We start from the raw sequence: 15,680 nt of genomic DNA on the forward strand, positions 1-15,680 counted from the left end.
GTTATTTATATATGTCGTTTATTTAGTTAGTATTAACTGAGATGCTCTAATTCATATATGTAGTCTCACCAAGACTTTGTTCTGGGAGGGAAAAGTTGGTGTGTACCTTGTAGGCACGTGTTTCAACTTCCAAGCTTTCTCAGCAATCTTACAGTTAAAATTTTTGTTTATTTGTGCACTTAATATAACTTTTGTTACAAGATGCTTCATAACTTCCACTGATCCAAGCTACCCATAATTTGCACTGCTACCAACCTTCTGTACGTAATTTCGTGCTGTTTATATTCTCATTCCTGAACATTCTTTGTTCACCAACGAAGACGTATGACAACCATTACCTATACTACTCAAATCCATAGCGTCATTGCGATGATTTATCCTGAGGAATGAACCTAGTAGCGTGATATTAACAACAGCGGCAGCATTCTAAGGAAAACAGTGTATTGCATTAGGAATTAGAATATGAAACCCCAGAAAATAGAACATCTTGAAAAAGACGACAAATTAATTCCAGTTAGCCTCTCGAACCCTAAAAGGAATACAGTGGGGGTCATCACACCACAGGATATAAGTATCATAGTCTACGAGTTTCTTTACTAGATGCACATATATATATTCAGAAAACTTCAAAAATCAAATAATGTTCTCCAAACCTTGATACTTCCTCCTTAAAGCTATTATCAAGCATCCTGCACACAGAGATGTTCATCATATATATAAAGCTAAAGTACAACAGACCTTTCTTGTGGAGGCCTTTCAAGTTTAAATACAACAAATTCTTTACATTAACATGAAAATGCTTTGAAGGCAAGCCAGCAAAACCTGTGCACAATTTAAAATATTTAAAAAATATGCACAAGGGAAAAATGTTTTCATACTGTAAATACGGTACCATAGAAATCACCTTGTCAGCCAAGATACTCTTGCTGTACAATTGAAGATTATCAATCTCGAAGACCAAGCTCAACCTCAATGTCGTCATCCTCTTCAAATAGCTTTAGCAGACGTGCATGCTGTTCCTGCCTTTTCTTCTTCTGCCAATACTTGAAAATAACAAATGACAACAGAATGACAGCCCCCACTCCTAGGAGGACGAACAAAACTGTTTTGCCGGTATGGCCCTTTGGCTGAGCTTCAGCCTTCTTATCATCGTTGGATGTTTGGGGATCACCAGCTAGCACTGCAAATATTGTAGGCAGTTAGTTGTCTAAAAGTGAAAGTCTGTTTAATACTTGAATAGACACCTATATTTTGTTAGTCTGCACTTGCACAGATTTTAACAGAAGGAAAATGAAGCAACATAACAACAACAAGAAAGGGACATCACATCACAATTATATAACTTACTGTCTTCAAGAATCCAAAAATGGTATAGCATATAAGAAACATAAACATTTTTCAGTACTCAGTAGTTAAAAGGTAAGTGTATTGTTATCAAATCTTAATGATGAGTCATCGTTTCCTGATCAGTGGACCTAGCATTAGAGTTTCCAACTGCACCAACCACGTCTCATTACCCAGTCATGTGCAGAACTTACACAGAGTGCTGGCAGCAAAACCAATTTTAGATGGTACTATGCACATAAAACACTAGCTGGCTAGGTAGAAGTCCTAGACAGTATAACCAGGCCAGCCATGGTCAGCTTAAAAACATTTATCATGTTCTTAAAAGGAATACTGCGAATATTTTGTTACTTCAAATAACAGATTCATTGTTTATAAAGTATCATGCAAAACAGCAAGCATTTTTCACACTCGCGCCACATTCATCAATTGTAAATTGTCTATTGGGCTTTTGTAGTATAAATAACCACAGGCCTGGCCATTTAACCCCAGTTAGTTTTATCTTAACCTTCTGAAGTTTAATCGAACCAAATGAAGACTTTGGTATTTCAATTGACTGAACTGGTAACCAGGTTCCTGTATCGATGTGATCGAGGAACAGGAATGTGGTATGCGGTACACTACTAGAACTAGGTTTTAGCACTACGTGAATGAGATTGTTCCCGTGTTTCTGGAACGAAACGAACATTTCCGGAACGAGGAACGTGGCCAAGTTCCACATTCAATTCAGGGGGTAGTAGATAGGAGTGTACAACTTCCTGGTTATTTTTTTTAATAACGGGGCAAACCCAAATTTCATCACTTGAAGTTCGAAGAATCGAAATTGTAGCAATAGTTGTGTGTCTTTTTTTTCCAGATTCAAGGTTGTAGGAACTAGGAAGTAATATAATTGGAGATTTGTGTTGTTAAGATGTCAATCCAAAAACTTATAATATTTAAGATACATCACTAACATTTAACCATCCTTTTTTTTCTAGGCCAAAATGGTTTATCTTGTGCTAAGGGGGTCTCTACATTTAACTTTCATAACTTTATCTCACACAAGGACCAACTATGTGGCTTTAGCACTCTAGATCATAATGCCTGTAAGCTGAAATCGGATCCATTGGGCTCAGGGTACGACCAAGCCTCCAATCTCCCGAACTTAAGCATATAACCTGCTCGTCATACATAACTTCACAAACTCCCACCGGAGACGGCATTCATCCTCCCTAGCCACCCAATAATTGTCAACGAAAGTGCCGTCTACAATTCAATTAGAGTCAAAATACAGGAGGGAATTGGGAATATGTTCAAGGCAGACAATATTGGTAGCGATTCCCCAATCCCCGCCCCGACTTCAACTAGATCTCGCTGTGACCCTCTCCCGCAACGCCCCGAATCAAACGGTTAACAAGCAGATCGAGAGCGCTAACCTGCGGTGAACTGGGCGCAGATCCCGGACGCAGCGAGGAGAAACAGGACGACCGGGGCCGGTCTGGATCCGCCCCTCATCTCCGGCCGGAACGCGCCGATCCTTCCTCTCCCTCGGTTCGCTTTTTTCGTGGGGGTGATGGTGGGCTGGTGGCCTCGTGGTTGGTTGGGTGGTGTCTGGCTGCTTGAGCGCGCGGTGGTGGCGCTTGTCGGCCTGGCGGTTAGGCCTTGGCGTTGGGCCGTTTGTAGTGGTAGTAGACGGGCCGGACGCGGCCGGGTTTGGTTCGCACCGAAGGCTCCGCTTTGCTGCAGCTGGATGGTTCTTTTCGACGGCGTTGCGTCGCTGCTGGTGGGCCATGGTACCGAATCGGTGTGACCGATGTCGCTGCTAGACGGACCGATGACACCAGTTCGCCGTGCCGCATGACGGCGTCACGACCGAGCCATGGCCGCTGCCCGTTGCACGCTTCCCAAGAGCAAAGACCACAGAGCTCCCATTTACTGCGCCATGCCAACAATGGCAGCAGGAGCCCGGTGCCACATTTACTCACTCACTCCCCAATCCACCCACCAACCAACCCAGAACCTCTCTACATTCCTCTTCCTCCTCTATAGTCTATATACACACACCAAGAGCAGGCTGCAGCAGGCTCACGCCGCAACCTAGCTAGCCTGCACGCACTCTCACTGACCACGACCAGCGCTCAGCCTTCTGCTCCGGAAGCTAGCTCTCCGGCCAGCCACCCCACCCCGTCCACCCGACAATGGCGGCCGCCGTGGCCCTCCTCCTGCTCTCCGCCCTCGGCGGAGCGGCGGCGCAGGTGTTCCCTCCGTGGAACGGCACGTTCCCGATGGGGCCCGGGTTCGGAGGCGGGAGCAGCAGCGGCGGCGCGGCCGCGGGCGCGGGCGCGGGGACGGGCGTGCCGGCGATGTTCGTGTTCGGGGACTCGCTGACGGACAACGGCAACAACAACGACCTGAACTCGCTCGCCAAGGCTAACTACCCGCCCTACGGCATCGACTTCGCCGGCGGCCCCACCGGCCGCTTCTCCAACGGCTACACCATGGTCGACGAGATCGGTACGTGGCTCATCCACCGGTGCCTGCATGCTATACATTGCTATGCTGCTACTTCTCTGACTTCCCTGACGGTCTCTGTCCATCTCAAGCTGCTAGCTTATTCTTAATTTAGATTTAGACGTGCTCTCAACCAAGCTACCTGCTGTAGTAGCCGTGCGGTGTTTGCACAGAGAGCTTGCTCGTCTTTAATCACAACTGGAAAGTACTAGGTGAGATTAAGGGTATGTTTGGTTTTTGGCTAACTATGTCACACTTTACCTAATTTTAGTCGTTCGAATTGAGGAACTAACCTTAGACACAAAAGGTAGCCAAAGTGTGGCAAGTTAGACAGCGAACCAAACATGCCCTAAATTTGTTGGCGACTGAACGAAAAAAAGTGCTCGAAAGATATGGTTGTTTATAGGGTTATTACTGTAGCCTAGAGGCAGTGCAATATTAATGTTGTTTACTCTTAATTTTAGGAGGTGTTTGGTTCTGTGGACTAAAGTTTAGCCCGGGTCACATCAAGCGTTTAACTTTCAAATAGGAGTATGAAATATAGACTCAACCAACTGTACTAGATTCGTCTCACTTTTTAATCTTCGGCTGAGAAATTAGTTTTATAATTCGACTACATTTAATACCCCGAACGGAGGTTCAAACATTCGATGTGATAGAGGCTAAATTTTAGCAGGGGCAAACCAAACACCCCCTTAGTAGAAATGCTAGTTCCAGCTAGCTAGCACACCTTAAAAATATCATCTATCTGATTCTCTCCACGAAAAAGAAACAGAGTCCAGTACAGCGTCAGAGCTCATTTACTCAAGGAAGGAAATTTCACGAGTACTCTAAAGTATATTAATTTAGTTATTTTTCTTCTTCTAATTTGCAGTGGAATGTATGTTGCATGCATATAGTTTATTATTAATGCATTTCTAAATAAAGGACTAAAAAAAACCTTGTCATGAAAGATCACTCCTAGTTCGTTTACTACTACTCCTACATACGCGCTTCTCCGAAGCAATTTCCTCAAGCGCATAGATCCGAGGTTTAGATTGTTTGTGTGTGCACACATTTTTCGGGGAAGTCGTAGTAGGTAGGTACATACATCAATCAATTCTACGAGTTTGCAAGTTTCTGCGACCGTAACAATACAACAGAAGATATACCAGATCCGTTCATTGCCTCGGATTCTAGGCCTCTCGTCTGGTATACTCGAAGAAGCAATGGTGCAACTGATAGCGGAATGGCACACTGAAAGCCTACATTTGTTGTAGCTTAAACCTAAAAAGCCTGGTGTAGTGTAGTGCCTAGTACTAGTTGGTATGGTCCACACACCACGTACGCTGGTGAATTTAACAACAAAACACAGTCGCCCCACACACACCACTAGTAGTCTCCTGACGCAGTAAATTGGCTCGACCGGCCACGCTCTTCAATCTCTGAACAGTGGTGACATATGCTGCCGCCCCTCGCCATTATTGATTCCCATGTCATCTGTACCGCTGCCGTGCATATATTGGCATCAATGATTCCATGTGACTCTACACTCTACAGCGGCAGAGCAGTGAATGCAGCGTATAGTACGACGTGCTAGAACGTGTGTATCTATATATCTATCTATCACTGCGGATCAAAGGGCTGAGAATCCTCTTAAATCCGTAGTTCAACACGTCGTACACAATTACGTCTACCTAGTAGTTAATAACCCAAGTAAATAATCAGTTAAAATATAACACTGATTCCGTGCATGCATACACCCTCACAGCTCAGCTGCTGGGCCTGCCGCTGCTGCCGTCGCACACGGACGCGGCGTCGAGCGGCGGCGGCGACGCGGCGCTGCACGGCGTGAACTACGCGTCGGCGGCGGCGGGGATCCTGGACAACACGGGGCAGAACTTCGTGGGGCGCATCCCGTTCAACCAGCAGATCAAGAACTTCGAGCAGACGCTGGAGCAGCTGCGGCGCCGGACGACGACGACGAGGCCGGGCGCGGGCGCGGGCGGGCTGGCGCGGAGCATCTTCTACGTGGGCATGGGCAGCAACGACTACCTCAACAACTACCTCATGCCCAACTACAACACCCGCAACGAGTACAACGGCGACCAGTACTCCACGCTGCTGGTGCGCCAGTACGCCAGGCAGCTCGACGCGCTCTACGGCCTGGGCGCCCGCAGGTTCGTCATCGCCGGGGTGGGCTCCATGGCCTGCATCCCCAACATGCGCGCGCGGAGCCCCGTCAACATGTGCTCGCCCGACGTCGACGACCTCATCATCCCTTTCAACACCAAGGTCAAGGCCATGGTGACCAGCCTCAACGCCAACCGCCCGGACGCCAAGTTCATCTACGTCGACAACTACGCCATGATCTCCCAGATCCTAAGCAACCCGTGGTCCTACGGTACGCCATGATCAGCAGCAGCAACTTCGATGCAGCTGGGGAGTCAGTAGTACGTCTCAACTCTCAATCTCTGGTTGTTGGTGCAGGGTTCAGCGTGGCCGACCGCGGCTGCTGCGGCATCGGGAGGAACCGGGGCATGATCACCTGCCTGCCCTTCCTGCGCCCGTGCCTCAACCGCAACTCCTACATCTTCTGGGACGCCTTCCACCCGACGGAGAGGGTCAACGTGCTCCTCGGCAGGGCCGCCTTCAGTGGCGGCAACGACGTCGTCTACCCCATGAACATCCAGCAGCTCGCCGCATGGCAGCCGTGACTCAGTGCAAAGCTATCGATCGATCGATGCGTCGTTTTGTAGCGCTACTTACTGCTATAGCGTGTGTGTGTGGTCATGAGTAGGAGGGAGCTGAGCGGAGAGTTATGGTACGGTGTGTATCCGACCAGTCTCCTGTTGTTTGGGGGGTCAACATCGTGTCTCTTTTGTTTTTGGTTCATCATATCAGTTAGTTATCTATCAGTGTTTGTTCGCTTATTACCTGTACTGCATCACGGAGATAAGTGGAGTTCTATATTGGGTTTTTTAAATTGGTGCCCTCAGTTTTGGTGGTATGCTCACATATAACCTTAGTTGTGTTTTTTCTTATGTGGTTGTCTCCATGTTTGCCAAAGTTAGCTCCGATTTGGCAGCTAATCACTAATCACTAGAGCTCATCAGAAAATAACTCCTGAAAATCAGTTTTAAGAGATATCTAAAAAATTAGTAGGGATAGATTTTAATCCTTTTTTCAACAGATCCTTTGAAGGGGCAAATTGTTTCTCGTAAGCCAAAAAAACCCTATTTGTAACTGAGAAAAAAAATTAAGGGCTATGAAAAAATTTGGAACACTTTAAGGGAATTATTGGAGACATGTTTTTGTGTGTTTTTTTTTAAAAAAACTTGATTTAGGGAAGACTTCTCGAAAACTCTTGGATATGCTCTAATGAGTTACTCGGTCTAACCAAATTTCATTTACCTGCCCTGGACGAAAAGGAACCGCTAAGGTTTTGAGTTATAATCTTTGAGCTAGTCTTTGAAGGTTCCGGTGTCGTCTCCTCTTCTTGCATCATATATAGCTAGCCGACAACGATGAACCGTACTAGCTGACATCGTCTTCTCCATGCTGCCCTTAGGAGAGTCTGATCGGTGGGACCTATGTATGTTCTCATCTCTTTCTCCATGCTGAGATGGCATGTGTGTTGTGTCACGCCTTGGACATGAGGCTGGACTAAGAGTGGCCGACACAGGCACACAGCCGTGCGTGAGTAGACAGCCCCGGCGGTGGGTCTGAAGCTCTATGGCTGCTTCGTCCACGTATCAGGCTTCAGACCTCTATCACAGCAGAGTGTGTAAGAGATCTTTTGTTGATCATGGTCATCTGTGCCGAGGCCAAGGCGACTGATCCTTGTCAGACTTGGTTTGATCAATTCTCGTTTTTTGAACTATACTATTAATACTATATATATGTTGATTACAAACTAATATCCAACAGCTCCCGTAGCTCAGTTGGTTAGAGCGTTGGTCTTATGAGCCGAAGGTCGCGGGTTCGAGCCCCGCCGGGAGCACTTTTTTTTGCACTCTTTAATATTTCCATTTTCAGACTTTAAATAAAAATACAAAAGCCCCGCGCACTTGCTGCTAACATTTCCTTTAGCTGTTTTATTTTGTCTACAGTTCAAGTGACTGCAGATTCTATTAATATTTAATAGTGATCTCCGTTACATACTTGCATGCAACAGAGTTTAATTCATGTTGGTCAAGTTCAGATTGAACTTGTGACTGTTATTTCAAACATAATGTAAAAAAAAGAACACCAGAATTAGAATTGGGGCAGATTTTGAGTCTGTAACAGAGTTAATTCATGTTGGTCAAGTTCAGATTGAACTTTTGACTGTTATTTCAAACATAATGTCAAAAAAAAAATAACACCAGAATTAGAATTGGGGCAGATTTTGGGTCTGCAACAGAGTTAATTCATGTTGGTCAAGTTCAGATTGAACTTGTGACTGTTATTTCAGCAATGCAACTTCATCTCAGAACTTTGGGTTTGATAAATAGATACCCTCCTCAATGTGTAATTTCAATTTTATTGTTTTACAGACTATCCAAAGCATTTAGTTATTGCATGTAGATATGGAGTATGTAGTCAGCAGACAGCACTACCAGATCCTAGCATTTAGAACATACTCCTTTCAACACAGGATAACTCCATCACTAAGGCCTCTTTTTGGAATGTAGGATTGGTAAAATATAGGGATAGGAAAAATATAAGAATAGAGTTACATGACACATGCAATTTCATAGAAAAAAAATCAAAAGACGTTGGACATTAGAGCATCTCCAAGAGCTCTCCATAAAACGACTCCTCAAAATCAGTTTTAAGGGACATCTAAATAATAAGTGGGGGTAGATTTTAATCATTTCTCCAACAGATCCCTTAAAGCGGCAGTTTGTTTCTGGGGAGCCCAAAAAACCCCTCATTTGTAGCTACAAATGAGGGAGTTTTAAGGGCTATGAAAAAGTTGGGAGCGCTTTAGGGGAACTGTTAGAGACATGTTTTTGTGTTTTTCCTAAAAAAATAGATTTAGGGGAGACTTCTGGGGAGCTTTTGGAGATGCTCTTATGTTGGAAATCCTCCAAAATCTCACTACAATGGTTCGTTTCTTAAGAATTATATAGGATTTTGTAGGAACTCAATCATTTGTTCCAAAGAGCCACATAAAAAAATTTCTATAGGATTTTAATCCTTCAAAATTAATTTTCTTTTCTTTTGTTCCAAAGGAGGTCTAATACAAAAAAACGTTTTTACATAAAGCAGCATGTTTTAGATTTTCAATAACTTTTTTGAATACTATATTTTAACGGTGAGTATGGAAGGTCAGTAAAGATGATAATGTTCTACTAGCGTCGGTTTGAGAATTGTCAATGTAAATCAATTGTTGCTAACAGTATGCTTACACAGTCTGCTAATGTAAATGGTTTCATAGAAATCGTAATAAGACCAAAAATAGCAAGAAAAACTTTGAGGAACTCAAGCCACATGTCGCATAACTTTTATGCACGTATGGCCACAAGGAGTTAAACTCATGACCTAAGATTGTCTCCAACAATGTCATATAAATGCTCCTCTACCCTCAGTCATCATCATCAGACACGAATGGTTTCGATGCAGACCATGGAGGTTTCATGATGGATCATTTTGTCGAAGGCATTGCTAACAACGGGGTGACAAACGACGGTGATCAGCGATGCCTTGACAAGGGATGGCAATTTTAATCCACAAACTAAAAACCCGGCAGGTACCGATCTGGCGAGTGCAGGTACGGGTGAAGATTTGACCTGCGGGTGCAACCCACAACCGACCCGAAGTTTCACGGGTGTGGTTGCGGGTTTCTATTTCAATCCGCGGGTGATCGGCACCCGACCCGAATTTAGTTTATTTTTTATTTGCGCAAAAATAATTAAGATATAATAGTAATTATTTTGAATAAGTAACTTGGCTCATAATTAATAAAATGTTTTGTTGATATTTAACGTGGAAAGGTTTAAAGTTCATACATATAACTCAACTGTTGCTGCTACTTAATTGTTTATTGCTGAATTATTATTTAAAAGCGCAAATTTAGTAAAAATCAGTGGGTGACCCAAAATCCGATAGATACGGGTTTAGAATTGCACCCCCGGGTGCGATCGTGGAGCGGCTTTTGGTAGTCTTCGAGGGTACAGTCGCTGGCAGATTTATGCTCCACCCAACACGAACTCGACTCATTGCGCCTCTCTTGAGATGCGATTCTTCTTGCCTGTGGACCAAGATGCTGCTGCCGAGGAAGATGCTAGTTCTATATATTAACCGTGGGAGCAAAGATCGCTCCTGGAAGGTCCACGTCATCATCTTTTTCACTAGTCGTTCGATCCGACGACAACGGCAACAACTGCCATCGAAGGACAAGCGACTTCTAGAACCCCCACCATACTTCCTTCCTCGTGCGCCCGCGTGACGGGCCCCACGCGCTCTCCATCGCCAACTCCTTCCTAGGCGCCACTTTCTTCGTGGCATTGTGGCTCCACCAGATGTGGGGCGAGTTCGCTCGTTCATGCTGCACTGCACAGACACCCGATGCTCGTCGCTTGCGGTCTCGTGGGAGCTCAACAGTGAACTACTATGCCGTGGCGGCTGGCCTGCTGCCGACTGGAGCGTGGGGCCGCGGGGTGCTGGGCAGATGCGAGCCACCGGTTGAGACAGCGGCTAGGTTTGACGCTGCAGATGCAGCTGCAACTGATTCACTTTCCGCATGATTGGTTCCCCGCTCGCGTCCATCCACGCTCTCCGCATGCGTTGACCGAGTGACGAACTGAAACGGAATTAGGCTTACACCTTTTTCCTAATTGATTTTGGTGGTTGAATTGCCCAACACAAATAATTGGACTAACTAGTTTGCTCTAGTCTATAAGTTTTACAGGTGCCAAAGGTTCACAATAAGCCGATAAAAAGACCAAGAAAGGGTTCAAATAAAGTGAGCAAAAGACAACCCAAAGGCACCTTAGTCTAGCGCACCGGACTGTCCGGTGTGCCACCGGACAGTGTCCTGTGCACCAGGGCACTCGACGATGAACTTGCTACCTTCGGGAAAATCAGAGGGCGCTCCGCTATAATTCACCGGACTGTCTGGTGCACACCGGACTGTCCGGTGTGCCAGCGGAGCAACAGCTACTTCGCGTGCAACGGTTGACTGCAACCGCATTCAATGCGCTACAGTGCGCGCCAGAGTCAGAGCACGCGCAGTTGGCGCACCGGACAGTCTACAGGACCTGTCCGGTGCACCACCGGACAGCCCAGAGGCCCCACAAGTCAGAGCTCCAACGGTCAAACCCCAACGGTCTGCTGACGTGGCTGGCGCACCGGATTGTGTCCGATGGCGCACCGGACTGTCCGGTGCGCCATGCGACTGCAGCCTTCCAACGGCCATTTTTGGTGGTTGGGGCTATAAATACCCCAACCACCCCACATTCAATGGCATCCAAGTTTCTACACTTCTACACCTTACAAGAGCTATAGCATTCATTACAAGACACACCAAAGAGATCAAAGCCTCTCCCAACTCCACACAAAGCTTTAGTGATTAGAGAGAGAGATTTGTTGTGTTCATTTGAGCTCTTGCGCTTGGATTGCTTCTTTTCTTTCTCATTCTTCTTGTGATCAAACTCAATTGTAACCAAGGCAAGAGACACCAATTGTGTGGTGGTCCTTGCGGGAACTTCGTGTTCCGTTTGATTGAGAAGAGAAGCTCACCCGGTCTAAGTGACCGTTTGAGAGAGGGAAAGGGTTGAAAGAGACCCGGTCTTTGTGACCACCTCAACGGGGAGTAGGTTTGCAAGAACCGAACCTCGGTAAAACAAATCATCGTGTCTCGCTCTTTATTTGCTCACGATTTGTTTTGCGCCCTCTCTCTCGGACTCGTTTATATTTCTAACGCTAACCTGGCTTGTAGTTGTGCTTAAGTTTATAAATTTCAGATTCACCCTATTCACCCCCCTCTAGGCGACTTTCAATTGGTATCAGAGCCCGGTGCTTCATTAGAGCCTAACCGCTCGAAGTGATGTCGGGAGCATCCGCCAAGAGGGAGTTCGGGACCAGCGAGAAGCCCGCTACAAGCCATGGGAAGGCTCCATCCGGGGAGTCCGCTAACAAGGTGAAGGGATCACCTTCACACAACAAGTCGGGTCGGAGCAGTGACAAGAAGAAGAAGATGAGGAAGGTGGTCTACTACGAGACCGACTCCTCGTCGCCATCCACCTCCGGCTCTGACACGCCGTCCGTAACTTCTAAGCGCCATGAGCGCAAGAAGTTTAGTAAGATTCCCCTACGCTATCCTCGCATTTCCAAACGTACTCCTTTACTTTCCGTCCCATTAGGCAAACCACCTATGTTTGATGGTGAAGATTATAATATGTGGAGTGATAAAATGAGGCATCATCTAACCTCACTCCACACTAGCATTTGGGATGTTGTTGAGATTGGAGTACAGGTACCATCTCTAGGGGATGAAGACTATGATTCGGACGAGGTCGCCCAAATCCGGCACTTCAACTCCCAAGCCACCACTATACTCCTCGCCTCTCTAAGTCGAGAGGAGTATAACAAGGTGCAAGGGTTAAAAAGCGCCAAGGAGATTTGGGACGTACTCAAGATCGCGCACGAAGGAGATGAGGTGACCAAAATCACCAAGCGGGAGACGATCGAGGGGGAGCTCGGTCGGTTTCAACTCAACCAAGGCGAGGACCCTCAAGCCATGTACAACCGCTTGAAGACCTTGGTGAACCAAGTGCGCAACCTCGGGAGCACCAAATGGGATGACCATGAAATGGTCAAGGTTATTCTAAGATCCCTAGTTTTTCTTAATCCCACGCAAGTTCAATTAATTCGTGGTAATCCTAGATATACACTAATGTCTCCCGAGGAAGTAATAGGAAACTTTGTGAGCTTTGAGTTGATGATCAAAGGCTCAAAGAAAATCATCGAGCTAGATGGCCCCTCCATGCCCGAAGCACAACCGGTCGCATTCAAGGCGACGGAGGAGAAGAAAGAAGAGTCTACATCAAGTAGACAACCCATCGACGCCTCTAAGCTCGACAATGAGGAGATGGCGCTCATCATCAAGAGTTTCCGCCAAATCCTCAAGCAAAGGAGGGGGAAAGATTACAAGCCCCGCTCCAAGAAAGTAAGCTACAAATGTGGTAAGCCCGGTCATTTTATTGCAAAATGTCCACTATCTAGTGACAATGACAGGGGCGACGACAAGAAGGGCAAGAGGAGAGAAAAGAAGAGGTACCACAAGAAGAGGGGCGGCGATGCCCATGTGTGCCGCGAGTGGGACTCCGACGAGAGCTCCTCCGACTCCTCCTCCGACGAGGACGCCGCCAACATCGCCGTCACTAAGGGACTCCTCTTCCCCAACGTCGGCCACAAGTGCCTCATGGCAAAGGACGACGAAAAGAAGAAGGTGAAATCTAAATCCTCTAAATATGCATCCTCTAGTGTTGAAGATAATGCTAGTGATGAGGAGGATAACTTGCGCACCCTTTTTGCCAACCTAAACATGCAACAAAAAGGAAAATTAAATGAATTAATTAGTGCTATTCATGAGAAGGATGAACTCTTGGACACCCAAGAGGACTTCCTAATTAAGGAAAATAAGAAGCATGTTAAGGTTAAAAATGCTTACGCTCTAGAAGTAGAAAAATGTGAAAAACTATCTAGTGAGCTAAGCACTTGTCATGACACTATTGTCAACCTTAGAAATGAAAATGCTAAATTAATTGCTAAGGTTGATTCTAATATTTGTGATGTTTCAGTTCCCAATCTTAGAGATGATAATGTTAACTTGCTTGCTAAGATTGAAGAATTGAATGTCTCTCTTGCTAGCCTTAAGATTGAAAATGAAAAATTAATTACCAAGGCTAAGGAATTAGATGTTTGCAATGCTTCCATTTCGGATCTTAGAGATAACAATGATATTTTACGTGCTAAGATTGTTGAACTTAATTCTTGCAAACCCTCTACATCTACCATTGAGCATGTCACTATTTGCACTAGATGTAGAGATATTAACATTGATGTTATTCATGATCATATGGCCTTAATTAAACAACACAATGATCATATAGCAAAATTAGATGCTAAAATAGCCGAGCATGACTTAGAAAATGAAAAATTTAAATTTGCTAGAAGCATGCTCTATAATGGGAGACGCCCTGGCATCAAGGATGACATTGGCTTCCAAAAGGGAGACAATGTCAAACTTAATGCCCCTCCTAAAAGGTTGTCTAATTTTGTTAAGGGCAAGGCTCCCATGCCTCAGGATAACGCGGGTTACATTTTGTACCCTGCTGGTTATCCCGAGAGCAAAATTAGGAGAATTCATTCTAGGAAGTCTCACTCTGGCCCTAATCATGCTTTTATGTATAAGGGTGAGACATCTAGTTCTAGGCAATCAACTCGTGCTAAATTGCCTAAGAAGAAAACTCCAATTGCATCAAATGATTCCAACATTGCATTTAAGACTTTTGATGCATCCTATGTTTTTAACTAACAAATCCGGCAAGGTAGTTGCCAAGTATGTTGGGGGCAAACACAAGGGGCCAAAGACTTGTGTTTGGGTACCCAAAGTTCTTGTATCTAATGCCAAAGGACCCAAAACCATTTGGGTACCTAAAGTCAAGAACTAAACTTGTTTTGTAGGTTTATGCATCCGGAGGCTCAAGTTGGATCATCGATAGCGGGTGCACAAACCATATGACCGGGGAGAAGAAGATGTTCTCCTCCTATGAGAAAAACCAAGATCCCCAACGAGCTATCACATTCGGGGATGGAAATCAAGGTTTGGTCAAAGGATTGGGTAAAATTGCTATATCACCTGACCATTCCATTTCCAATGTTTTTCTTGTAGACTCTTTAGATTACAACTTGCTTTCAGTTTCACAATTATGTAAAATGGGCTACAACTGTCTTTTTACAGATGTAGGTGTTACTGTCTTTAGAAGAAGTGATGATTCAATAGCATTTAAGGGAGTGTTAGAGGGTCAGCTATACTTAGTAGATTTTAATAGAGCTGAACTCGATACTTGCTTAATTGCTAAGACTAACATGGGCTGGCTCTGGCATCGCCGACTAGCACATGTTGGAATGAAGAACCTTCACAAACTTCTAAAGAGAGAACACATTTTGGGACTAACAGATGTTCATTTTGAGAAAGACAGGGTTTGTAGCGCATATTAGGAAGGGAAGCAAGTTGGTGTTCATCATCCACACAAGAACATCATGACGACTGACAGGCCTCTCGAGCTCCTACACATGGATCTATTCGGCCCGATTGTTTACATAAGCATCGGCGGGAGTAAGTACTGTCTAGTTATTGTGGATGATTATTCTCGCTTCACTTGGGTGTTCTTTTTGCAGGAAAAATCTCATACCCAAGAGACCTTAAAGGGATTCTTGAGGCGGGCTCAAAACGAGTTTGGCTTAAGGATCACGAAAATTAGAAGCGACAACGGAACGGAGTTCAAGAACTCTCAAATTGAAGGCTTCCTTGAGGAGGAGGGCATCAAGCATGAGTTCTCTTCTCCCTACACTCCACAACAAAATGGTGTAGTGGAGAGGAAGAATAGAACTCTATTGGACATGGAAAGAACCATGCATGATGAGTACAAGACTTCGGATCGATTTTGGGCCGAGGCGGTCAACACCGCCTGCTACGCCATCAACCGGTTATATCTACATCGAATCCTCAAGAAGACATCTTACGAACTCCTCACCGGTAAAAAGCCAAATGTTTCATATTTTAGAGTCTTTGGTAGCAAATGCTTTATTCTTGTTAAAAGAGGGAGAAAATCTAAATTTGCTCCTAAGGCTATAGAAGGCTTTTTACTAGG

The 15,680-nt window shown here is 45.3% G+C and overlaps 2 protein-coding genes and 1 non-coding gene across 4 annotated transcripts; 2 read left to right on the forward strand and 1 right to left on the reverse strand.

Annotated features, from left to right (window-relative positions):
* Positions 1-498: 498 nt before the first annotated feature.
* On the reverse strand, positions 499-2,973 carry LOC100278419 (uncharacterized). Of its 2 annotated transcripts, none has more exons than NM_001407492.1 (3): positions 2,760-2,973; positions 905-1,180; positions 499-689 (listed from the first exon to the last, which is right to left on the reverse strand). In NM_001407492.1, exons 1-2 carry the CDS (start codon positions 2,836-2,838, stop codon positions 945-947), a joined length of 315 nt encoding a protein of 104 aa, NP_001394421.1. In that variant the 5' UTR covers positions 2,839-2,973; the 3' UTR covers positions 499-689; positions 905-944. The 2 variants fall into 2 exon arrangements, with proteins under 2 accessions (NP_001394421.1, NP_001394420.1); NM_001407491.1 differs by having other exon boundaries at positions 634-822.
* A 309-nt stretch (positions 2,974-3,282) lies between these two features.
* LOC100281363 (anther-specific proline-rich protein APG) lies at positions 3,283-6,795 on the forward strand. Its single transcript, NM_001154281.2, has 3 exons — positions 3,283-3,837; positions 5,585-6,217; positions 6,304-6,795. The coding sequence occupies exons 1-3, from the start codon at positions 3,522-3,524 to the stop codon at positions 6,528-6,530; spliced, it is 1,176 nt and encodes a 391-aa protein (NP_001147753.1). The 5' UTR covers positions 3,283-3,521; the 3' UTR covers positions 6,531-6,795.
* Positions 6,796-7,742: 947 nt separating this feature from the next.
* On the forward strand, positions 7,743-7,816 carry TRNAI-UAU (transfer RNA isoleucine (anticodon UAU)). Its single transcript has one exon. It is a non-coding gene; the product is annotated as a tRNA-Ile (tRNA).
* The last annotated feature ends 7,864 nt before the right edge of the window (positions 7,817-15,680 follow it).

This window comes from Zea mays, chromosome 6 (genome assembly GCF_902167145.1).
Source record: "Zea mays cultivar B73 chromosome 6, Zm-B73-REFERENCE-NAM-5.0, whole genome shotgun sequence".
NCBI classification, from domain to species: Eukaryota; Viridiplantae; Streptophyta; class Magnoliopsida; order Poales; family Poaceae; genus Zea; species Zea mays.

Excerpts from the sequence above, each read along its gene's own strand:
- LOC100278419 (NM_001407492.1), bottom strand. The coding sequence starts at position 2,838 with ATGAGGGGCGGATCCAGACCGGCCCCGGTCGTCCTGTTTCTCCTCGCT. Across the intron at positions 1,181-2,759 it reads CTGCGCCCAGTTCACCGCAG|TGCTAGCTGGTGATCCCCAA; the intron begins GTTAGCGCTCTC and ends CAATATTTGCAG.
- LOC100281363 (NM_001154281.2), top strand. The coding sequence starts at position 3,522 with ATGGCGGCCGCCGTGGCCCTCCTCCTGCTCTCCGCCCTCGGCGGAGCG. Across the intron at positions 3,838-5,584 it reads CACCATGGTCGACGAGATCG|CTCAGCTGCTGGGCCTGCCG; the intron begins GTACGTGGCTCA and ends ACACCCTCACAG. Across the intron at positions 6,218-6,303 it reads AAGCAACCCGTGGTCCTACG|GGTTCAGCGTGGCCGACCGC; the intron begins GTACGCCATGAT and ends TTGTTGGTGCAG.